We start from the raw sequence: 25,200 nt of genomic DNA, 5'->3' as shown, positions 1-25,200 counted from the left end.
GATATTGTTGGAAAGGAGAGGCAACAAAAACCACTAAATATTTGTTTTAATAAGAAAACTAACTGGTGAAATTGACAACTGAAGTCTTTAAATGTAAAATGCTTTCATAAGACATTTTATAGAATGCAGTGTTACAGTGCTTTCATAAGACATTTTATAAAATGCAGTGTTTCAGTGCTTTCACAAGGCAATATATAATATGCAGTGTTAGTGCTTTCACAAGGCAATTCAAATGAATTATTACTAATTAATTTGAACACACAGGAGTTATGATTGGGTACAAGTGCACATTCTGCAGCAATATGCATAACAGACCCATGCTCAGTGGGGCAGTTCCATGCTCAGTGGGGCAGTTCCATGCTCAAGGGGGAGGCTGATTTCTGTTGGCTTTAGGATTCGAAACGGCAAACTTTCAGTTCCTGGACGACCCCTCTGACCCCTAGAAATTTGGTCGCTTATTTGAAGTTGGGGTTGTACTTCCCTAACCCCCCACCCCTCCCTAAGTGGTGTGTAGTAACATGCCACCTCCTGTCTCACAGACTCTATGACAATGTCCATGGACGGGTGTTTTGGTCCGGACAGCGTGTTCGCAGCGGCGGCCGGCGAGGACAACGGGCAGTACCGAATCAGCCGTAGTCTGGTCCGTTCCGCCGAAGGTTCCACCGTGCCCCTCACCAGAGTCAAGTGTCTGGTGTCCATGACAACGCCCCACGACATACGCCTGCATGGCTCAGCCGTCACGCCGGCCTTCGTGGAGTTCGATACCTCGCTGGAGGGCTTCGGGTAAGAAGGCGTAGACACACACGCACACACGTATGCACACACACACACACACATCGTTTTGGTTACACTCACTTCTTTTCACAGTGATCTATGGTGTCAACATCCTGTAGATGTTTGCAGTATTCCCAGGTCCCAGTCCTTTTTTGGTGGTTTTTCGCCACGTTTCAGATTTGATGTGTTTTGTGTCTTCTGATTCTTCTTATTTTTCAACCGGTTTTCCTTGTTTGGAACGCCTGTCTGTCTGGAACAACATTGGGGTACCCCCTCCCCCCAGTCTTTCCTGCTGTTGACATCTGAATACAAATGGGCAGACATTCTGCCCATTACACACACACACACACACACACACACACACACCAGCGGGTGCATGCGCACACACCAGCAGAGCGAGAAATTAGAGGAAGTGGTCAGGGGTCAGCGTAATGTCTGGAATGGAGTAGTATCACACACTGTAGGTTATCTGTGGTATCCATTCCAGTGATTGTATTTCTACAGTGTACCCCTAAAAGTCTGACTGTACCCCACCAGCAGCACCCAGGTGTCTTACAGCCGCACAGCAAGAGGCATTGGCCCACTTCTGTTACACACACACACCATTCCTCTTCCTCCATCTGTCTTTATGAAATATTAATGCCCCAAACATTGGTAGGACTAACGTACACACACTAACATACACACACACATACATTAACATATAAACGCACACACATACATTAACATATAAACGCACACACATACATTAACATATAAACGCACACACATACATTAACATATAAACGCACACACATACATTAACATATAAACGCACACACATACATTAACATATAAACACACACACACACATTAACATATAAACACACACACACACACACACACACTAACATGACTGCTTAGTCATGTTTTCCCTGGGGCAGACACCCCGTCAAGTCCCCAGTCACCATTCGCTCTCTCTTCTAATGATCTATGATACTGCCGCGCCCCAAGAAGCTAACACTGAGCGCACAGGACAGCTGTTTGGGCTGCAGAGTCTTCCTGGAGAAAGCCCTCTCTGCCCCTTAATTGAGAGGAGAACTGCGAGGGAAATTATTTTGATGTGTGATTTTTCTTTGGTGTTTTGCCGAAGTCACTCTGTTCTCTAGCTACTGACAATGACAGTTAAAACATCAATAGACACAGCGTTGTGATACCGTGTGTTTCTGTCTTCTGTAGTTGCCTGTTCTTACCCAGTCTGGCCCCTCACAACGCTCCATCTAACAACACCAACACAGGAGGAACCAGCGATGGAGCTGTTGTCAGCGGGATTGGAGCAGGTCAGTAGAATTATCATATGTCACCTAGATGACCTGGTCAGTAGTATTCCTGTCTTACCTTATGATACGTCACCTAGATAACCTGGTCAGGAGTATTCCTGTCTTACCTTATGATACGTCACCTAGATGATCTGGTCAGTAGTACATTATGATACGTCACCTAGATGACCTGGTCAGTAGTATTACTGTCTTACCTTATGATACGTCACCTAGATGACCTGGTCAGTAGTACATTATGATACGTCACCTAGATGACCTGGTCAGTAGTATTCCTGTCTTACCTTATGATACGTCACCTAGATAACCTGGTCAGTAGTACATTATGATACGTCACCTAGATGACCTGGTCAGTAGTAATACTGTCTTGCATTATGATACATCGCCTAGATGACCTGGTCAGTAGTATTACTGTCTTACATTATGATACGTCGCCTAGATGACCTGGTCAGTAGTATTACTGTCTTACATTATGATACGTCGCCTAGATGACCTGGTCAGTAGTATTACTGTCTTACCTTATGATACGTCACCTAGATGACCTGGTCAGTAGTAATACTGTCTTACATTATGATAAGTCACCTAGATGACCTGGTCAGTAGTATTACTGTCTTACCTTATGATACGTCACCTAGATGACCTGGTCAGTAGTAATACTGTCTTACATTATGATAAGTCACCTAGATGACCTGGTCAGTAGTATTACTGTCTTACATTATTATACGTCGCCTAGATGACCTGGTCAGTAGTATTACTGTCTTACCTTGTGATACGTCACCTAGATAACCTGGTCAGTAGTCTTATAATATCCTTTATCTCCTGCATCCAATGCCAGCCAGGCAGCCAGCCAGCCAGTCAGTCAGTCACTCAGCTGGCCTGCCGGTTGGTCTTCCCCAGCAGTGTTCATATTTATAGAACCACTTTTCCGCTCGTCGTCTTTGTTCTCCTCATGACAGGTTCTCTGTAATCCACATAACAGCAGTATGACATCATCTGGGCATGCCCATTCCTAAACGGTCTGCCTGGTAACTCAGACAGACAAAGCGAGGCCCCAGTCTTCACACATTACATTCCAAACTCTGTGTAGACTCTGGAAATAGAGAATAGTAAGTGATAGATGTTATGAGGTCATCGTTCCATTACAGCAGGTGATCTCTAGTCTTTTCAGGCAAGACAGCTACTTTGAGTTGTTATAACTGCAAGGTGCTCCCTTAAACGCGTTGTGAGGAATCCCTGCAACGTTTTCCCAGGCCCCTAGTATACAAGAGAAGGTCCTGGATTCCCTTTTCTGTCATTACACCCTTTGAAATTAGGCTTAATGAACCTCTAAAGCACTAAGAACTCCACACTTGTATATTACTGTGTATTCTTTGGTTTGGTACTTTAGATTACAATTATTCATGGAAGGAAAATATGAATGATTAAAATCACATCAAAGGAGAATGATGTCTTGGTCTGGAAGAACATAATTGCGCCTCTTGAGCTTTTGCGAAATAGGACTGTGTCGCTCATTGGTTATTCTGTAGCCTACTGGTGTTGCGATTTCACGCGAACATAAGACATTATGTTCCGTGGCGGCTCCATTACCAACATTTTAAAATCACCTGGAACCTCCTTGGTCTGACTACCAATACGTTTCAGTCATTTAGCCGGCCCTCATCCAGAGCGACTTCACAGTTAGTGTTTTCATCTATAGATGGCCGGATGGGACTTCATGCAACCCACTAATGGCCAGTTAGCCTCCTGTGTTCTCTAAGGTCGTATTCCTGGGGGTTTGTTTCTTGCGTAGAGGAGCAACTCTTGAATTTAGAAAAGGAAACAGCCAGTTATCAGGGACAGGTTGATGAGGGAGGCGATGAATGTGAGATGGCCTCCAGAGATGGTCTGGGGGACGGGAGGAGGGTCTCTAGAGATGGTCTGGGGACAGGAGGAGGGTCTCTAGAGATGGTCTGGGGACAGGAGGAGGGTCTCTAGAGATGGTCTGGGGATGGGAGGAGGGTCTCTAGAGATGGTCTGGGGGACGGGAGGAGGGTCTCTAGAGATGGTCTGGGGACAGGAGGAGGGTCTCTAGAGATGGTCTGGGGATGGGAGGAGGGTCTCTAGAGATGGTCTGGGGGACGGGAGGAGGGTCTCTAGAGATGGTCTGGGGGACGGGAGGAGGGTCTCTAGAGATGGTCTGGGGACAGGAGGAGGGTCTCTAGAGATGGTCTGGGGATGGGAGGAGGGTCTCTAGAGATGGTCTGGGGGACGGGAGGAGGGTCTCTAGAGATGGTCTGAGGGACGGGAGGAGGGTCTCTAGAGATGGTCTGGGGATGGGAGGAGGGTCTCTAGAGATGGTCTGGGGGACGGGAGGAGGGTCTCTAGAGATGGTCTGGGGGACGGGAGGAGGGTCTCTAGAGATGGTCTGGGGGACGGGAGGAGGGTCTCTAAAGTGTCAAGGAGAAAATGCCTTCACCTTCTGAATGAAGTGTTATGGCATCACAAATTAACTAACTTCCTCCCCCTCTCGATCTCATTTATCTCATTCTCTCTCCCAACCCCCTTTCTCCCGGTTCCCTCCCCCCTCTGTCCTACCTCACCTCTCTCATCGCCCCCCTCCCCACTTTCCGTCTCCAGGAGAGCGCCTGTTCCCCCCTCCTTCTGGGTTGAGCTACTCGGCCTGGTTCTGCGTGGAGCGGTTCAGCACCGCCCCCCACAGCCACCCTGTGCGTCTGCTGACTGTGGTTCGCCGGGCCACCTCATCAGAACAGCACTATGTCTGTCTGGCTGTGGTTCTGTCTGTGAAGGACCGCTCCCTCATGGTCTCCACCAAGGAGGAACTGCTGCAGAACTACGGTACACACACACAAACACTGACACACAAACACACCGACACACACACACACCGACACACACGCACACCGACACACACGCACACCGACACACGCACACCGACAAGGTTGTGTGGCTATCCTCATGGGGACCAGAAAATAGAAATAGCATGCTCCCTTGCCCTAATCTTAACCCTAAACCTAACCTTAACCTTATCCCTAACCCTAATCTAAACCTAACCTTAACCTCAATAAAGTTACATTTATGCCTAAACTTTACCTAGATGTAACGCCTAACCTTAACCCTAAACTTAACCAACAACGCCTGGACCTTAAAGAAACCCCAATTTTAACTCCAAAATGAATCATAGGTTAGACCCAAACCCTAAACCCTGAGCCGGAAATTGACTTTGGCCTCATGGGGAAAATTTTTTCTGGTTTTACTATACTATATATTTGGTTCCTATGAGTATAGTTAGACCTAAAACACACACACACACACGCACCCAAACAGACTCACAAAGACACAGACACACACACACACCGAGACACACACACCCAAAAAGACACAATAAAAACACACGCACCGACACGGACACACACACCGACACGGACCCACACACACACACCGACACGGACTCACACACACACACCGACACAGACACACACTAAGATGCAGAGGAATACACAAATGGTAAATCGTGTGCCTTGTTAACCGGGTTAGGGAACCAGTTGAGGGATTGTGATAATCATCTAAGGACAACAGTTCTGGAGTCCCTCTCTCCGGTTCCCAGATTAGCATCGTACATAATTCAGTGTGTGTTGCTGTCAGTTTCTCTCCTAACTGAATAATTGAGGGTAGAAACATCCACACATCGAAACGTTCCCCCGCGCAGACACATCTACGCACATCCACACATGTGCGCGCACACACACAACCCTAATTTTCAGCAGAACAGGATGCTGAAGTGAAAAACAGATTACTTCTGTTTCTAATTGCGGTGCCATGGGTGATGTAACCCACAACCCCATTACCTAATCAAACACAACATAACCCAGAGACAAAACTATATTAATCCGTTACCTGTGATGTCCTTACAGTTTACTAGTTATTCATCAGAATCTCTTTTTAAATCTGAAGATGGTTCTGTGACGGTGCATCTCTTGAGTAGCAGGTACATGTTTTCACATTGACATAAGCCGCCAGCGAAGTCATTGCTAGCACGGAACTGTTAAATGTGGCCTTTATCAGGACGAAATAAATACCAGAGCCAGGCTGGCAGAAACTGGAAGTGTCCGGTTTTCAGGCTTTGCTTTCTCCTCTGTCTTCCCTGTGAAAACCGGAAGCTCCGGTTCCTGGTATCCTCGCTTAGGTGTTCCGTCTGCCTGTTGTGCTGGGGTTGGTTCCAAATGCAATGATTTCATTCAAGAGTCATTTGTCTCGACCACGTGTGTACAAACACACACACACACACACACACACACGCACACAACCAACCAATTCCTACCCTCCGTATCTCAAATACACAGCTCGTAAACGCCGTCATTCTGAATAGGAACCTTTCCTGACTTTAATATAGCTTGGATTAAAACTCCAAAAATGTGGACCCATACGTTCCTAACATTCCTACAACATCTCGATAACATCTGTCCCTCCACAGCGGATGACGTCAGTGAGGAGTCCAAGTTATTTGAGGTTCTGCCGTGCTGCGCCAGGTTCCGCTGTGGAGACCTGATCGGAGAAGGCCAGTGGCATCACCTGGTGTTGGTCATGAGTAAAGGCATGTTGAAGAACAGCATGGCTACCCTGTACATTGACGGACAGCTGGTTCACACCACCAAGGTAAGTGATGACAGCGGGGGCATCTATGTGTCTAATCGTGCGGAGCTGTCTGTGACTCCTGGAGCTTTGTTTCAAATGGGATTTAATAATGTGGTAGTTTGTTTCCTGTCATGAAAATGAGACGGTTAAATCTGATTGACCATCTGAACCAAAGCCAAAAGGTTGCCAGATCGGATCCCCATAGACAGCAAGGGGAAAAATAATCTGTTGTTCTGCCAGTGAGAAAGGAAGTTAACCCAAATTGCCCCTCAGGTGCTCAATCCTACAGCCCTCTGTACCTCTCCAATTCAGTCTAGGGGTTTGGTTGACGACTGGGCAAATCCTTGAATCTTTCATCAGAATGTTTATGGAAGTTTAGTGGAGAGACTTTGCCCCATTGCTGCTGTGTGCTTCAGTTTAAGGGCAGTATGTTCTCGTTGTCATAATTTTTCAGCCACCCTCGTCTAAGGTTCTCCTCTCCCTCAGCGTAGGTTGTCTTGTTTTGGTCTTGTGCTTTTAAAACAGTGATATGTTTAAAATGCTCCTCCCCTGTCCCCGCCCTCGTCCCCGCCCCCTTCCCCGCCCCCTTCCCCGCCCCTCAGCTCCACTACATCCATAGTTCTCCGGGCGGGAGCGGCAGCACCAACCCCCCGGTGGTCAGCACTGTGTACAGCTACATCGGCACACCCCCCGCCCAGAGGCAGCTGTCCAATCTTGTGTGGCGCCTGGGGCCCACGCACTTTCTGGAGGAGGTACTTCCTGCCACCAGCGTTGCGTTGGTGTACGAGCTGGGTCCGAACTACACCGGGAGCTTCCAGGCGGTTTACCTCCCCTGTGAGTATGCCTGCCTGCCCGTTTCACGCCAAATTCATTTCGGCTATGTTGCACAGGCCGTGTTAGAGCCACCGGGGTTTATGGAATTTCCCCAAAATAGGACAATGACAAAAGAAATGGCAGCCGGCTGCGTTGCTTCACCAGGGACGTTAGGAGCTGTAGAAAGAGGCTCGGTCTCAGTGACCCGATCAGGATAATTCCAGCTTGTTCACAACTCCTGGTTGATTGGCATTTCAGGTAAAGACTCCAGGACTGGCGAGGCTCCAACCCCGGTAGCCCTGGTTCCAGAGGAGAAGGTGTCGTTCAGCCTCTACGCCCTCTCCGTTTCAGCGCTCACCGTGGCCAAGATACGCAAGGTCTACAACAAGCTGGACAGCAAGGCCATTGCAAAGCAGGTTAGCCTTGATTACACACACACACACACGCAGATACAGATACAAACTAAAATAATGGCTAACAGGACACTAAGGTCACAGTGCTGACCCCTGTCATCAATAGAAAAATAGCAAAAGATTAAAGATGTAAATACACACACACACACACACACATTAAGGTGGACAGTTGCACTTAACAGAGAAAAGACCAAATATACACAATCACGAAATGGCTGAGTGGGCAGCACGGTTGCCACGAAACAGGTGTTGTTACACATTGTATTGGAATGTACACATTTCCCTGCCTCTACACACTGCTTTGGGGAAGACACTGCGGCTGGAACGTTCTCCTATCTACCCCGCCCACCTGTGAAGCGGTTTCCCAGGCAACCGTCCTGCCGGGTTCTAAAAGCTGTGATGGTGGAGAACAGGGGAGTGCCGACTCAGCATTTCTGCTACAGTGGATTAGCTGTGGTAGCTGTGGTAGCGTAGTGGAACGTTTTGGGATTAAAGGTTGGACAGTAATGTGTTCTCTGACTCTAATCTCCCACTTCCCTCTCTCCCTTCTTGTCCCTTCGGCCGCCTCTCCTTCCTGCTCTTGCCCCCCGGTCCGGCTCTTCCCCGACCTCAGCTGGCTGTGTCGTCTCATGAGAACGCCACCCCGGTTAAATTAATCCACAACGCGGCGGGTCACCTTAACGGTCCGGCTCGCACCATAGGAGCAGCGGTCATTGGCTACCTTGGTAAGTGGTCCTCGGCTCCGGGTAAAGTGCTGCTGTCTCTGCTTGCGTGTGTAGGAGAATAACGTGGCACCCTGTTGATTGTCGGAGGGCAGCGTGCCTTGAGCACGGCTAATTTTTCATGGTGTTGAGGCTAAATCCACAGCAGCAAGTCTTATGTTGCTTCAAGTTTGTGTGTTAAAATATTTATTCATTGTATATTCACTGCACCCCCCAACCATCCCCCCGCTCGCGCACACAGGTGTTCGTGCATTCCTCCCCAAACCTGTGGCTACCACTCTGCAGTATGTGGGTGGTGCAGCAGCCATCTTGGGCCTGGTTGCCATGGCGCAGGACGTTGAGGGTCTCTACGCGGCTGTCAAGGCGTTGGTATGCGTTGTCAAGAGCAACCCACTGGCCAGTAAGGAGATGGAGCGGATTAAAGGCTACCAGGTACAACTTCATTGCCAATGCATCCTAACTGAACCCTTTGCTGTTCCAGGCTTTATTTCCTTTTTCCCCAGTTTTTTTTATAACCCTGTGTGTTTATGCAACAAAATGATTTGCAACCCCTATGTTAGTTAATAGCCATGTGTTGGTTAAATACATGATCAAGAGTTGAGTTTAAGATTGTTCACAACAGCCAATATTGTGACTTAAACCTAAAACAGAACTGATAACCAAAACAATAACAGGGGATTAACATTCTGGAAGCGGTCCATAGTTGTGTCCATAAAAAGTTTAATTTGGAATCATGTACTGTATATTCCCTCAGTGACCCTTAGTGACTTTTATGTTACCAAATCCCTGCAAAATGTAATATTTTCTACTGCTTAAGCTTCTGATTCTCTCTTGGAATATTAGCTTAAAGGTTTTCTGGAGCCTTAGCATCAAATGCAAAACCATACTGGTGCCCAAACTGACTATTTGCAGTATTTAATAGCTAGTCAAGCACGAGAAATCTGTTGAATAAAACGGTAACAAAATGTTCAACTTAGCAGTTTAAGCAGCAGGGGAGTATGCATTTGGACGAAAAAAGCACAAACCATTTGTAATAATGTGTTCCTCTGTATCTAGCTGTTGGCCATGCTGCTCAAGAAGAAGCGTCACCTGCTCAACAGTCACATCCTCCATCTCACGTTCTCCCTGGTGGGGACAGTGGACAGTGGCCATGAGACCTCCATTATCCCCAACTCCACCGCCTTCCAGGACCTGCTCTGTGACTTCGAGGTTAGGGTTGAGTGGGCGCAGAGAAAATCGGCTTTGGTTTGACTTAAAAGGACCTCTGGTCAACTCATGCAGTTTGAGCCAAAATGGTGGCGGTTAGTCCCTGATACCATCCCAACAGAACTAACTTCAGGGCAGCTGGTTTCCGTTTGATCCAGAAGTTTGGTACAACAGTGCCAACTAAACACAAGGCTCAGCCTCAATGCAACAGATCCAATTTGAGAGGAAACATAGTAGTACCACCAGTCAAAATTGTGATTTTTGTTTGAAGTCGGTGGCAATCTAACCAGCTTCTGGCTACTCCTTCTTTCTCGCCACCTCCTCAGGTGTGGCTCCATGCACCCTACGAACTCCACCTGTCCCTGTTTGAACACTTCATTGAACTCCTCACTGAGTCCAGGTGAGCTATCTGTAGCTACTGCAAGGGGCTTTTGGACTTTTATCATTTATCAGGGGGCCTGGGGAATCTGGGGGCCTGGGTATTTTGGGGAGGATTGTTTGTCATCAGTTGCTCTCTTCTGCCCCCCCCCCCCTTTCAGTGAGGCTGCTCGGAACGCTAAGCTGTTACGTGACTTCCAGCTGATCCCCAAGCTTTTGTTGACGCTAAGGGACACCTCTCTGTCCCAGCCCACCATCGCTGCCATCGGCAATGTGCTTTCACTGCTGCTCCAAGGCTTCCCTAACACATACGACCTACTAAGGTAAGATATATATTGTTATTTTTGGTTGAAGTGCCTTGCTCAAGTGCACAACAGTAAGTTAGACTGGGCATATGAGTCCAAACTCTCCGGCTATTGAGCCGCTGCCTGAAGAATTATTTGGTCAGGTTTTGAACTGATAACGCGCCCTGTTGGTTTTCATGCTGTGACTTCCTCCAAAGAACTCAACTAAACATGTCTGTTGTTCTGTGTGCTAGGTTTGGCCAGTTCATCTCTTCCACACTGCCAACATTTGCTGTGTGTGAGAAGTTTGTGGTGATGGAGATCAACAACGAGGAGAAGATCGATGGAGGTAACAATCTAGCAGGCTGACTCTGGTGTCTTTGCTTGTTCTCAAAGAGCCTGGTGGACCAGTGCATCATTCGGCTTAAGATATCAGCCAATCATCTCCCACAACACCTTCCATCTAACTGCTAAAATGAACAATGACCAAAATCTTACTCAGTAGGTCAGTCTCATAGAATTCTGTGGTCACTCCCCCTTCAGCCAAGTTGTTGTTCATTTTGCAAAGGGATCAGATCCGCAATTTACCCCCAACAAATCTGACAGCCAATGTAATTGTGTGGCATCATGTTGTAGTTGGATTCTAGATTAGATCTTAACTACAGGACCGGTAATGCTCGGATAACGAGGATTACCGGTCTGTATTCAGCGCCCAGTAATGTTAGGTGGTAATAGCAGCGCTGACATGTTGTGTGACCTAGGTAACGACGATGACTTTGGGGGCCTCCTGTCTGCCAATCTGATCCTGCTGAGGAACCGGTTGCTGGACATCCTCCTGAAACTGCTCTTCACATCTAAGGAGAAATGCAGCGTCAACACACAGTGCGTCTAGAACACACACACACACACACACACGTAAACACGCGTGCAGATATCTATGCACACAGTATACACTAATACGTATGGATACAAATGAACACTGAAGCAGAGAGAGGCTTGCACTAACTGCTGTCTGTCGCCCCCTGCAGGGCGTGTGAGGAGTTGGTGCGTACTCTGGGTTTTGACTGGCTGCTGATGTTCATGGAGGAACACCTTCACTCCAGCACGGTAACGGCAGCTCTGTGGATCCTGGTGGTCCTCCTCAGCAACCAGGCTATTCTCATCAGGTCTGTATTATATGTATATATACACATTATATCCTTCAGGTCTACATTGTATATATCTGTATTATATTTTATCGGTGACAATTCCCTTTGGTGTTCCTGTGCAGTTTCTACATTCTGTTACACGGTTGATGTGGACGTTTTAGCTTTTAGTTAGTTGGCTCCTACCTACAGGAGTCAGAGCAAATGTTTTTGCTTGTGGACTGATATTTTTGCCCTGTCAGGTTTAAAGAGGGGCTGACTGGAGGCGGGTGGCTGGACCACACTGACTCTGTCCTCACTAACAAGATTGGCACCGTGCTGGGTGAGTCTCGGGGCCTGGGGGGGATTCCTGGGGCCTGGGGGGGATTCCTGGGGCCTGGGGGGAGTCTAGGGGCCTGGGGGGAGTCTATGGGCTCAATATCTGAAACAATATATGTATATAATGTTTTTGTCATCTTGGAACAGGTCTGTCTTCCAAAAGAGGTTTTATCTCAATGAAACTAACTTGTATGACTAAAGGTAAACAGGTAAAGCCCTGAATAGAATAGAATTAGTACACCTTTACAGTTTCCCATACAGACATTTGCTTTGCAACGTTGTATAGACATTGAACATGACTGTACTCCGACGCGCTTCAACCCAGCTTGCATTAAAGTGGAGAAGGCTCCAACCCTTTTAGCGAGGTGTTAGTTTAGTATTCCCGGCCTAATTCAGGTTTCTCCTCTCTGGGACATTTCCCAAACTCCTTCTTACCCTCTCCTGTCTCCACAGGGTTTAACGTTGGCCGTAGTGCCGGCGGGCGCTCCACCCTACGGGAGATCAACCGAGACGCGTGCCACTTCCCAGGGTTCCCTGTTCTGCAGACGCTGCTCCCTAAGCACACAAACGTCCCTGATCTGTATTTCCTGCTGATGGCCCTGTTCCTGCAACAACCCGTCACTGAACTGCCAGACAGCCTCCAGGTACATGTCAGTACACACAACCTTTTATCATTACCTCTTGAGTAAAACCTGTCCTCTGTCATACCTTCTAGACAGGCTTCTCTAGCTAGATTTTACATTTTTATTCTTTTAATATTTATTCTTTTATTTCATTATCTGTCTGCCACTTCACCTGTCTACTAAAATGTATTTTCTACCAAGCTATCTAGCCAGAGTTTCCCCTGGATAATTTTTCTTAGGAGGATTACCCCCTAATTAAGTTACAACAAAATCCAAGTTAATTTAATAGATCTAGGTCTAGGGTCCCCTGGTTTAGTGTTCCCTGGTCTGGGGTCCCCTGGTCTAGTGTTCCCTGGTCTGGGGTCCCCTGGTCTGGGGTTCCCTGGTCTGGGGTCGTGTTGCCCCGGGTCACATGTGTCCGAGTGTTACCCCGGTCTCTGTGTTTCTGTGTTTGTCTTAGTTCGACCTGGACTCCCTCTGGACGTTCATCTTCGGGGTCCCAGCGTCCAATGGCACTGTGGTGTCGTCCATCCACAGCGTCTGCACCGAGGCAGCCTTCCTCCTGCTGGGGATGCTGAGGAGCATGCTGAACCTGGTGAGGGAGGGAGGAGTGGGGGGTTGTGAGGATGGGAAATAGGTGGAGAGGTGGAGAAGGCATTAGGGGAGAGGAGGAGTAGGAATTAGGGGAGAGGAGGAGTAGGAATTAGGGGGGCAGAGGAGTAGGAATTAGGGGGGCGGAGGAGAAGGAATTAGGGGGGCGGAGGAGAAGGAATTAGGGGAGAGGAGGAGAAGGAATTAGGAGAGGGGAGGAGAAGGAAGTAGGAGAGGGGAGGAGAAGGAAGTAGGAGAGGGGAGGAGAAGGATATAGGGGTGAGGAGGAGGAGGAGTAGGATGTAGGGGAGGAGAAGGGAACAAACCAGACTTGTTTGTGTAGCTACTACAAATATCCCAGACCACTGACAGCCCTTGTGTGTGTCCCTCCCAGCCATGGCAGTCGGAGGAGGAGGGCTCCTGGCTGAGGGAGTATCCAGTGACTCTGATGCAGTTTTTCAGGTGCCTAGATCACACACACACAGTCACATGAAACAGTCATACCCTCAACAGATCAAACACATACACTCACATGAAACAGTCATACCCTCAACAGATCACACACACACACAGTTACATGAAACAGTCATACCCTCAACAGATCACACACACACAGTTACATGAAACAGTCATACCCTCAACAGATCAAACACATACACTCACATGAAACAGTCATACCCTCAACAGATCACACACACACACAGTTAGATGAAACAGTCATACCCTCAACAGATCACACACACACAGTCACACGAAACAGTCATACCCTCAACAGCATGTCTCTCTGTTGTCGGGTGGAATATCATTCATGTGGGCCGATACAACGTGTGTCTGTATTAATTGTCATTAGTAGAACCCATCGTGGTAACAGTTAATAACCTAAGTGTGACTCCGCTCCAGATACCTGTATCACAACGTCCCTGACCTGACTCCCATGTGGCACAGCCCGGAGTTCCTGTGTGCCCTGGCTGCGTCCGTGTTCCCCTTCAACATCAGACCCTACTCTGAGATGGTGAGACAGGCCGCTCTGTCTGTCTGTCTGTCTCTGTCTGTCTGTCTTACTATGCAAGTGTCTGTGCTAAATGGATCCAATTCTACCTCCCTTAATCTCCTCTTTCCCATCTGTCTGTCAATCTGTCTCATCCACCCTCCCTCCCTCAGGTGAGTGATCTGGATGATGAAACGGGGTCTCCCACGGAGGAATTCAAGGCCTTTGCATCTGACACAGGCATGAACCGCAGCCAGTCGGAGTACTGCAATGTTGGTTCAAAGACCTACCTGACCAACCACCCGGCCAAGAAGTATGTGTTCGACTTCATGCGGGTTCTGATCATGGACAACCTGTGTCTGACCCCTGCCAGCAAACAGACGCCCACCATCGACCTCCTGCTGGAGGTGAGACACACTGACAAGTCAGTCGGCCAGTCAGTCAACCAGGCTGACCGGCTGGAGTCATTGCTTTGTCACTGATTTGTTTCTAATTTGTCTCGCCACAATTCCTGGGAAATGACCTGGAATCCGAAATATCCCTGTCGTTCCCCATGTCAGCCAACCGACGGCTTTGCTTAGCGTTGTTCTACCCTGTGTTTCCAGGCCTCCCCGGAACGTTCCACCAGGACTCAACAGAAAGAGTTTCAGTCCTACATCCTGGACTCTGTCATTGAACACCTCCTGGCTGCGGAGGTCCTGTTGGGTGAGCTCTCACCAGTTATAGAAAGCATCTTGCTGTTGAAAGGTCACTCATTCACAGATGTGATCCTAGTGAAAAGTCACAGTCATGGATAACGTGATTTTGTTGAACAGTCACAGTCCAAGGTAACATCTCCCTATTGAATAGTCACACTGTTGAATAGTCACAGTCAAAGTTAACATATTCCTATTGTATAGTCACAATCAAAGGTAACATCTCCCTATTGAATAGTCACACTGTTGAATAGTCACAGTCAAAGTTAACATATTCCTATTGAATAGTCACCCACTTTCACAGATGTGTTCCTGTTGAATTGTCATGGATAACATGATTCTACGAAATAGTCATACATAGCATGATTCTATTGAATAGTCATACTTACATGGGACATTAGCCGGAAGGTGGCTGGTTCGAGCCCTATTTCCCCCCCGTCTGACCCCCTCCCCCCGTCTTGTGCCAGGTGAGGATGCGTCCCTCCCCCTCACCAGCGGGGGCAGCTACCAGGTGCTGGTCAACAACGTTTTCTACTTCGCTCAGCGGGTGGTAGACAAGCTTTGGCAGGGCATGTTCAACAAGGAGTCCAAGATGGTGGTGGAGTTCATAGTTCAACTCATAGGACAGGTGAGGACAGCACCGATCAGTGTTCCCCAAAAATATCCTGGAGCCCCTCCCCCAGGTGTCCAAATGTCTCCTGAAGTACCCCCCCCCAGTCTAATAATTGTCATATTGGACAAGTTACAGCTTCAAATTATTTTGAGGGTTGATATTCTGGATAAGTGTATTTGGTGAGTGCAAGATTTTCTCAACTTAAGGTGTGAAGGGGAATATCTGTCGTACAGACTAAATTAGAGGCCTTTTTGTGAACAGCAAGAATATTTCAACAAAATTCCAGGAGTAATATTTCAGTTGCGCTTTTCAAAACCATCTCTGAATTACCACTCAAGCCCTGTTTTATCAGAAAATGACAGCGCTGTGTCTCTGTTGGGAAACATTCCATTGTGTTTCCCAAATGGCCACCTCTTTCCTGTGTGGTCCCCTATGGGTCCTGGTCAAAACTAGCACACTATGTAGGATTAGGGTGCTGTTTGGGACACTGCCGTAGGTTAGAACATCTCAGCTCTTCAGAAGAAAGTCTCTTTCTGCAGCTGTGGACCAGACTGGGCTCAGGATCGTGTTTTGATAGTGCTGGACTGGCTCCTTCAGTCCATAAAGGGGACTTTGCGGCGGTGCTGGACCGGTTCTGACTAAGATGCCTGTGTGCAGGTTGAAATTTATTCCAGCCCACACCCTGAATTGGCCTGACCCCCCCCCCCCGATTCACCCCGCCATGGCCATCTGGAGCAGGGGTTCAGCGGGTGAAATCTGACTGCCCATTACATAAGGGCAAGGTCAGATTTCATGACCCATCAGGAGGAGAGGAGCTGGACGTGAGGAAAGAGAAACTCAGGGGAAGAGTTGAATGCAGGGGTGTCAGATTTATGCTGGGGGTCCACCGTCCTTCACAGGAGAGGTTTCCTTCTCAAACCTCTCCCGAGGACCCCCGGATGTACTGTCTTTTAGAAGTATTCCAGAACTGAATCTACTAATGGCCTGGTCTACCAGTTATCAAGCCCTTGACTGAGGTGAGTTACATCAGTCATGACAAGGGGCGTAGGTGGATGCTAAACAAACTCGAGCAGCCTCAAAGCAAACGAAATGCTGTCACACATCAATACAAACACAATCCGGTTTGGCGTTGAACCCACAGTGTGACGTGTCAGTCACCTAATTTAGATGGTTGACTGAACAAAAGGCATGTTTTCATATTAGCTTGTCAAGGTTGAAAGAGTTGCAGTTAAATGGAAGGAACTCATTATTTTAGTTGTCAAGTTCACAAAAGGTCCATGGGATTTGATCTCGCAAACTTTCAGTTCCTGGCCTGCAATAGTTTTTTTCTGTTTTATTCGTTCCTACTCTTCTCAGGGAGACGCTGATGGCATGAAGTGCATCTGTAGTTTAGTAACTCCCTGAATGTTTATAGTTTATTAACTCTGTGCTTTTGGCATGCTGCAACCTTTAGTTTATGTACTTCATGTTGCTTTAAAGAAAATCACAGAAGAATTGAACTAAGTAGTATTTGAGCAAGTATATAACTAAGTAGGTTTATTCTGCAACTCTTCTCTCTGTTCCGCCGCAGTGGTTTCTCCAGGCATCGCCTGGTATGGACCATAAGATGTGGTCACACTACTCTACAATTAAGTCTTTCTTTCTAACCCGCTCCCACAATGGACTTGCCCGCTACGCTCGAGCTAATCTTTTGTTTTCATCTCTGCAACTGTGGTTCCACCATGAGTTAACTCCCCTTGCTCAAACAAGGCGTTGCCTTTTCATTTCTCCGTTTTCCAGTCCAAGCGGCGGTCGCAGGGTCTCTCTCTGGACTCGGTCTACCACTGTCTGAACCGCACGGTCCTGTACCAGCTATCTCGACCACACAAGACCGTGCCTCAACAGGTAGCGCTGCTGGATTCCCTCAGGGTTTTGACCGTGAACCGTAATCTGGTGCTGGGTCCCGGAAACCACGACCAGGAGTTTGTGGCCTGTCTGGCTCACTGCTTCATCATCCTCCACGTTGGGAGGTAAGGAAGAGTCTCCATTCTGTCGTTCGTTATTTGCCTTGCTCTGGACTTTCTGGTGGCAGCTTTGTGAGTTTGAAGCCCTTGAAGGGTTAACTTCTGCAAATAATAACATGCAGCAGAAAGTGCAGCAGCTGGGAGGTGGAGGTGTGTGTGCTTACTGTTTCTCACCCTCTCCCTGCCGCCACACTTTATCTCTCTCTGGGTCTGTTGCCTGTCTGTAGTAGTGTGGAGGGCTTTGGTTTGGAGGCGGAGGCTCGTATGACCACCTGGCACGTCATGATGCCCACTGAGAATGAACCGGACAACACTCACAGCCAGGACGTCAGTGAAGGTAACAACACTTGCTGTCTGTCTGACTCTCTGACTCACTTTGTGGTTATTTCGGCTGGGTCGTTGTGGAGATGAAAATTGTGATGAAGCTCTGGAGGAGACTCAACTGAATACAGGCATCACTTTTATGGGACAGATGAATACATGGGCTGATATGGACCTGAACAGTTTGTTGGCCATATTTTTCCTTGACATGTGAGCCATACATCCAAGTAGCATTGAGAACTTTTTATGTTGAAAGCATTTCTGTATTGTGGTCTAGTTTCCTATGGGTACGATGTTGCTGTCCTGTGCCACTAGCTTAGGGCATTCATATAAAAAGCATTTTTCAGTTATAGTTATACGATCGGCCTAATAGACTGTAGGCGAGGCAATTCCCAACCACATGTTGTGTAACGTCAGCTACACTGCCAAGTTACCTGGAGTTGTAAACACTGAGTTTTGCTATTCCCTTTCTAGACACTAACGGTCTAGAACCTAGCTTCTGTCTCTCCTCACTTCCCTCTCTCTCTCGGTCCCTCCTCTCCAAGGCCGCCAGCTGCTGCTGAAAGCGGTGAACAGGGTCTGGACAGAGCTCATGCACAGTAAGAGGCAGATGCTGGAGGACATCTTTAAGGTGTCCCTCCCCACCAATGACAGAGGACACGTGGACATCTCCACTGCTCGTCCTGCCTTGGAGGAACCTGCCCTGAAGAGCTGGCAGAACCATCTGGGTGGGTTCCGGAGAACTGACAGAAGACCGTTCATAGACTAACACCTGTAGCACAGACGCGCACACACGCTAACACGCGCACACACGCTAACACGCGCACACACGCTAACACGCATACACACACGCTAACACGCGCACACACGCTAACACGCGCACACACGCTAACACGCGCACACACGCTAACACGCGCACACACGCTAACACGCATACACACACGCTAACACGCGCACACACGCTAACACGCATACACACACGCTAACACGCGCACACACGCGCTAACACGCATACACACACGCTAACACGCGCACACACGCTAACACGCATACACACATGCTAACACGCATACACACATGCTTACATGCATACACATACTAACACGGTAACACACTCATTCTAACACGCATTGACACATGCTAACACACATACACACTTGCTAACACATACATACATACATACATACACACACATAAGGAGCTTGGGGAGATAATGTTGGACGTTACTTAAGAAAGGAGGTTTTGAGGTCAGAGGATATTACATCATAAGCATATTGAAGTCTCTCTCCTCCTCTCTTCATTTGAACCTTTGGTTCACATGTGCGTGTGTGTTCTCTCTCCTGTAGTTTATGAGAAGAAGTGTATTAGCCGAGGGGAGTCCGTGGTGCCGGCCAGCCAGTCCAAACTGTCCCGGGTCAGCAGTGGCTTTGGCCTGTCCAAACTGACCGGGGCTCGGCGCACCAAGAAGGAAAACTCCCTCAACAAGAACAACCTTTCTGCACAGGTACACACACACACAGACACACACACACACACACATGATGCACACTCACACACACTCACACACTTCCACCACTGCTCAGCTGGTTTGATTTGGTGGAGGGTGACGATGAGTTGAGGCTTCTCTTCCTTCCACCTCCAGGAGACATTCCAGTGGATGTTCACCCACATAGCGGTGGTCAGGGATCTGGTGGCCATGCAGTACAAGGAGTACCAGGAGGTGAGGGCCTTGAAATAGAACCCTAGACTGGACATCAGCCGCCTGAAAGTACAGCCGTGATGCTCCGAGAGTTGGTCAATAGTGGCAGTTCTGTAATGAGATGTTGTGCAGAGCAAAGAGTTTGAAGATTAAAGAAATGTTTTCTGTGTCAATAAGCTGTTCCGTTCATTGTAGTTAATAAAAAGGCGCACTGTGGCTGATAGACGAACCGTACTTAGACAAGTTGCTTTTTCACATGACTGTATCACCAGAGAAGATTAATTGGACTTGGGACATTGCCACTGTTTACCTTTCTCTCTCTCTCTTCCGTCTTTCTGCCTGTCTCTAACCATCCCCCTCCCGCCCTCTCCCTCTCGTTTCCCTGGGTACCCCCTGCCCTCCCCCATCCCAGAGGCAGCAGAATGCTCTGAAGTACGTCACTGAGGAGTGGGCCTCCATAGAGTACGAGCTGCTGAGAGAGCGGGGCCTCTGGGGCCCTCCCATCGGATCCCATCTGGACAAGTTCCTGCTGGAGATGACGGAGGGACCCTGCCGCATGAGGAAGAAGATGGTGCGCAACGACATGTTCTACATACATTATCCATATGTCCCAGAGCCGGAACCCAGCACCAATGGCCAAGTACAGGTAAAAGACCACCACTATATCGGCAGGTTTAAAGCCATATGGATCTGCCGCTATGGGAATAGTGCCTTCACTGATCATTGCATGGATTGGCCTACCTAGTGCTAGCCAGCGACGCACTAGGGACAGAGTGGGCAGGCTAATTCGCTGATCACAGCCTGAAATGGCCTCCATAGTGCTAGCCAGCGCACAAGCTAATTCGATGATTACAGCCTGGATTGGCCTTCCTAGTGCTAGCAAGTGCTGCAAGCTAATTTCCTGATCACAGCCTGCATTGGCCTCTCTAGTGCAAGCCAGCGTGCAGGCTAATTCGGTGATCACAGTCTGGATTGGCCTCCCTAGTGCTAACCAGCGCCGCACTAGGGTCAGACTGGGCAGGCTAATTCGCTGATCACAGCCTGAAATGGCCTCCATAGTGTTAGGCAGTGCCGTGGGCTAATCGGCATCGAATGGAGTGTTTGTGGGAGAAAATAACGCTGATGCTACTTGAATTAGCCCGCTTCAGACACATGACTCAGCAGCAGAGCAGATATGTTTATGGATCACTGCCCAGTCTGACCCGAGGACATCCCAGTGACTTCAGGCCGAATGGGAGATATGAGCGCTTGTAATACAACAAAACAGTTAGTGTTACAACGGTGAAGTGTTTTTCCCTACCCTGTGTATATTCAGAAATGCCCAGTGGGTCAATAGTCCCCTCAATGAATTGCCTGACTTCCTGTCAACATCTAGCTGAAAAATGGAGCACATATCGTACACCAGGGATGGGCAACTTGGATGGTGGTGGGGCCCACAGAATGTATGCACTGGTCATCAGGGGGCAGGAGATTAACTTGGAACACAGCCACACGTCTGTGTAATGATTAACAGATGCATTAAAAGTGCACTAGGTCGGATGCTAGTTAATGTATATCTGTGTATATATGTATAATTGTAAAATATTTTTCCGCTCTGCTCATCTGTCCCGGGATTCAGCGTGTTGACCCTTTCAATGCTATTGGTTATTTTGTTTTCACTACTTTGATATTTTGGCTTTTACAGAGACTTCTGTAATTGGTATCATCACCAAGGTGAATCATCAAGTGTTTTATGGCGCAAACATCAGCTACACACTGTGGCTACAATTAGAAGACATCACAGCAACTTTCTGAGACCCTGAAATTACTGTTTTATGTGTAAACATGCAAACAATTATTTCAAGTCTATTTCATGTTTTGTTTCCAGCATAGATTTTGCTTCCGATACTAACTTTACAACAAATTTAAGATCAAACATATATTTATATATACTTTTTTTGGTGTGTAAATCCTTTTACTGTTTTCATCTGAGGGCCGCACAAAGAGCGCAGTTGCCCATGCCTGTCTTACACAGTCTTCATAATTAAAAATCAAAGGAAGAACAGTGCCCTTTGTGGCTCGCAGGGTTTTGTCATGATTTTTTAATAGACAAAATGTTTTTGTCTGAAGACAGATTTGTCTATCTGTTCCATATTTCAGTTACCTCTGCCTTTTGTCCTGACTCTCAAATGTTTCTGGATTTGATTGTCCAAAGTGAATTCTGCTTGCGAGATTAAAATGTTGGTGGCATGTTCGTATGTGTCCTTTTTTACGGGTTTATGGGAAAGGTTTGTCCACCTAGTGAACAATAGAGGCTACCGGGGGGGGGGGGGGGGGGGGTTAGCGTTCTGCAAATGGTGTTGCACGTCAACACTGGCCAACGTTATGCCTCCCCATGGTAATAACCTATCCCCCATCCAGAAGCCAGTCCGGTACCGGCGAGCGATCAGCTATGACAGTAAGGAGTACTACATGCGAGTGCTGTCCGGTAACCCAGGGATGTACCAGCACTCTGTAGACCACAGCACAGAGGGTGAAGCCACACAGCAGGAACCTGGAGAGGTGCACGGAGAAGACACCATTGCCAGGGTCAAAGGTGAGACAGACCCACTGACAGACACACAGACAGGCACAATTGTCAGAAGTCTGAGCATTATTATTATTATAGTTTTTTTTTATATATAATTTATTTGAGAGTTTTAAAAATGAATCAGTGTCTGATTTCTTTGTTTCCTCCTCCTTTTTTTGCCCTTATCCGTTCTGTCTCTCCTCCTGGTCCAGGTCTTGTAAAGGCCCCTTTGAAGAGGTCACGTTCCACAGCAGACGGAGCCGACGAGGAACAAGACCTGCTCCAGGAACAGCTGTTGGAGTCAGGAGGACTGGATGAGGAGCAAAGGACTGACAACACCTCGCTGTTACGGCTACTGGAGGAGGGAGAGAAGGTAGGAGGAGGTGTGGGAGGATGGAGGAGAGGGGGAGGAGAATGCTGGAGGAACTGTGGGAGGAAGACATAAGGGGAGAGAGAAGTTGGAGGAGGCTAGGAGATGTGTTCGCTTGGTTTGCTCTGGGGCGTCTATTTATACGAGCGTTGTTTCCCGGGTCAGATCCAGCACATGTACCGCTGCGCCAGGGTTCAGGGCCTGGATACCAGCGAGGGGCTGCTGCTGTTTGGGAAGGAACACTTCTACGTCATCGATGGTTTCACCATGACCGTCTCCAGAGAGATCCGAGACATTGAGACTCTGCCCGCCAAGTAGGTCTAACACCTCGGAGGTTTTTCTAAGCCCTTACTTAGCTGTATTCAGACCTCACCTGGCTGACGCAGCACAACCAAGTTGGTTATTGCAATTTTGTTCAGATTAATCAAGGTCAATTGTTCTCGAAGGCATTCACTGAGCTTTCACTTTTAACTCCTACGTATCATCTCAAGATTTCAAGAAGAGTGAACTGTTTGCATTTTCATTTGAATTGTTATTAAAAAGAAACGCTGCCCATGTTTTTCTCCCATTTCAATTTCCTAATGTCCTATTTGTGCCTTTCTTTGAAACCTCTGGGAGAGTAAAACATTGGAAAGTGTGTCCTCTGAAGCTCAGTTCATGTCTACAAAATATTTAGCCGTTGATACGATGTCTAGGAGATGTTTGGGTGTTGACACCATGTCTAGGAGATGTTTGGGTGTTGAAACGTCATCTAGGAGATGTTTGGGTGTTGACACGTCATCTAGGAGATGTCTGGGTGTTTGACACGATGTCTGGGTGTTGACTAGTCTCTCTGTTTTCAGTCTACATGAGACCATCATCCCGCGGGGGGCACGGCAGGGCCAGAGCCAGTTAAAGAGGACCTGCAGTATCTTCGCCTACGAGGACATTAAGGAGGTCCACAAGAGACGCTACCTGCTTCAGGTGAGCGGTGACAGCAACAGATTGCTTCTGGTTGTTCTTTGGGACATTTCGTGTAGTCTGAACCCGCTCAAAGTTTTGTTCTGTATATATTTCCACGGAACATGGCAAAACGGTTTAGCCACAAAAAAACACAAAATATGACAAAGTTCCAGCAGGCTCTTTGGTTGTAATTCGATGCCCAATAAAATAAAACCTAAATACTGTGTTGATAATTCCCTCCATGGTTGCCTGTCTCTGCTCCAGCCCATGGCCGTAGAGGTGTTCTCTGGAGACGGGAGAAACTACCTGCTGGCCTTCCAGAAAGGAGTCCGCAACAAAGTCTACCAGCGCTTCCTGGCCGTGGTTCCCTCGCTGGCAGACAGCTCAGAGTCCGTCTCGGGACAGAGGCCTAACACCAGCGTAGAACAGGGGTACCTTAAACGAGCCATAGATTCTTTATCGTACACTTCTATATTATAATTTTTTTTTAGATGGGCGAGTGAATGCCTCTATTATTTCCGTACTCAAACTGTCTGCAATGTCTCCCGTTAGGTCAGGCCTTCTCAGCACTCTGGTCGGGGAGAAGTCTGTCACCCAGAGATGGGAGGTGAGTGCTTTTGGAGCCACCAAATCAGAACCTCTGTTGCTACATGTGTTGTTATACCCTACCTCAGGAGGGCGCTGTAACAAGTCTGTCTTAGTAAAATACATTTAAATACAGGATAATAATCTGTACTAATGAGTGTTGCTATCATGGAACTGATGTCAGTGTTGTGTCCCCTCGTGTTTCCATAGCGCGGTGAGATCAGCAACTTCCAGTACTTGATGCACCTCAACACTCTGGCGGGGCGATCCTACAATGACCTGATGCAGTACCCTGTGTTCCCCTGGATCCTGGCGGACTACGACTCTGAGGTCAGGGGTCATAACCGGAGGTTTTTAGCGCTTGAGTCCAACCTCCGTCCGTCTCAGCGTTAATTCATTGACTCCACTGCATGTGCTGTGTTGTTAACCTGGACTGGTTCTGCAGGAGTTGGACCTGAACAACCCGCGTACATTCCGTAACCTGGCTAAACCAATGGGAGCTCAGACGGACGACAGGCTGACCCAGTACAAGAAGAGGTTCAAGGACTGGGAGGACCCAACCAGTAAGATGACCAATCAGTGGCCTGGATAGATCCACGCCAGGGGCCAATAAACAGCCGGGATTATTTTGCACTAGGAGCCAGTTTACCAAACCCTGTTCCTGAACAAGAATGACATTTTAGTTATGTCCATGAAATGTTCTGCTAATATGTCTGTGTTTTAGGCGAGACCCCTGCTTATCACTATGGAACTCACTACTCCTCAGCGATGATTGTGGCGTCGTACCTGGTCCGCATGGAGCCCTTCACTCAGATCTTCCTCAGGCTTCAGGTAACACCCAGATCTTCCTCAGGCTTTAGGTACCACTCATTCCAGACAAGTGTTTCACTGGGTCTTATGTCTGTTTCAGTCAGGCGTTGAGGTTAGGGCTGGTCTCTATCGTTTTATCTCCCACTGATGTTGAACAGTAAACTTATTGAGTTAGAAATCCACCAAAAGGTTAAGCGTATGTATTGTTCAAATTGCAGGAAAATCCATGGGTAAATTGGTATGATCGTAAAAAGTCAGACGTAAAACATGAAATGTAAGTGTGAAATTAGATCTGTGAACGTACCAACACCCTGTTACCATGATGGACTCATATTATTTGCTACCAATTGACATATGGATTTTCTTACGAACATAACAATACGTATGCTTAACCTTTTGGCAGGTTTCTAA

General features: G+C 47.8%; 1 protein-coding gene across 5 annotated transcripts in view; it reads left to right on the top strand.

Annotated features, from left to right (window-relative positions):
- The window catches only part of wdfy3 (WD repeat and FYVE domain containing 3), an 82,646-nt gene that overhangs the window by 46,908 nt on the left and 10,538 nt on the right, over positions 1-25,200 (top strand). For 4 of the 5 annotated variants that reach the window (XM_029124586.2, XM_029124584.2, XM_029124587.2 and 1 more), the window contains 37 exons: positions 540-783; positions 1,993-2,093; positions 4,707-4,925; positions 6,562-6,743; positions 7,325-7,556; positions 7,794-7,951; positions 8,562-8,673; positions 8,912-9,102; positions 9,727-9,879; positions 10,203-10,276; positions 10,416-10,577; positions 10,793-10,887; positions 11,300-11,420; positions 11,567-11,704; positions 11,926-12,005; positions 12,455-12,651; positions 13,085-13,219; positions 13,610-13,677; positions 14,116-14,227; positions 14,377-14,610; positions 14,809-14,908; positions 15,366-15,526; positions 17,291-17,520; positions 17,742-17,851; positions 18,381-18,563; positions 19,182-19,339; positions 19,478-19,555; positions 19,947-20,180; positions 21,935-22,109; positions 22,295-22,455; positions 22,618-22,766; positions 23,295-23,415; positions 23,659-23,825; positions 23,947-24,001; positions 24,190-24,309; positions 24,425-24,542; positions 24,704-24,810. In XM_029124586.2, coding sequence (XP_028980419.2) covers positions 540-783; positions 1,993-2,093; positions 4,707-4,925; positions 6,562-6,743; positions 7,325-7,556; positions 7,794-7,951; positions 8,562-8,673; positions 8,912-9,102; positions 9,727-9,879; positions 10,203-10,276; positions 10,416-10,577; positions 10,793-10,887; positions 11,300-11,420; positions 11,567-11,704; positions 11,926-12,005; positions 12,455-12,651; positions 13,085-13,219; positions 13,610-13,677; positions 14,116-14,227; positions 14,377-14,610; positions 14,809-14,908; positions 15,366-15,526; positions 17,291-17,520; positions 17,742-17,851; positions 18,381-18,563; positions 19,182-19,339; positions 19,478-19,555; positions 19,947-20,180; positions 21,935-22,109; positions 22,295-22,455; positions 22,618-22,766; positions 23,295-23,415; positions 23,659-23,825; positions 23,947-24,001; positions 24,190-24,309; positions 24,425-24,542; positions 24,704-24,810 — 5,435 coding nt within the window. The remainder of the gene's footprint in view (positions 1-539; positions 784-1,992; positions 2,094-4,706; positions 4,926-6,561; positions 6,744-7,324; positions 7,557-7,793; positions 7,952-8,561; positions 8,674-8,911; positions 9,103-9,726; positions 9,880-10,202; positions 10,277-10,415; positions 10,578-10,792; positions 10,888-11,299; positions 11,421-11,566; positions 11,705-11,925; positions 12,006-12,454; positions 12,652-13,084; positions 13,220-13,609; positions 13,678-14,115; positions 14,228-14,376; positions 14,611-14,808; positions 14,909-15,365; positions 15,527-17,290; positions 17,521-17,741; positions 17,852-18,380; positions 18,564-19,181; positions 19,340-19,477; positions 19,556-19,946; positions 20,181-21,934; positions 22,110-22,294; positions 22,456-22,617; positions 22,767-23,294; positions 23,416-23,658; positions 23,826-23,946; positions 24,002-24,189; positions 24,310-24,424; positions 24,543-24,703; positions 24,811-25,200) is intronic. The other variant, XM_029124585.2, reaches the window with a different exon arrangement.

This window comes from Esox lucius, chromosome 13, assembly GCF_011004845.1.
Source record: "Esox lucius isolate fEsoLuc1 chromosome 13, fEsoLuc1.pri, whole genome shotgun sequence".
In the NCBI taxonomy this organism is placed as follows: Eukaryota; Metazoa; Chordata; class Actinopteri; order Esociformes; family Esocidae; genus Esox; species Esox lucius.
The sequence above is the reverse complement of the archived record's forward strand: the minus strand, read 5'-3'. Positions and strand labels throughout refer to the sequence as shown.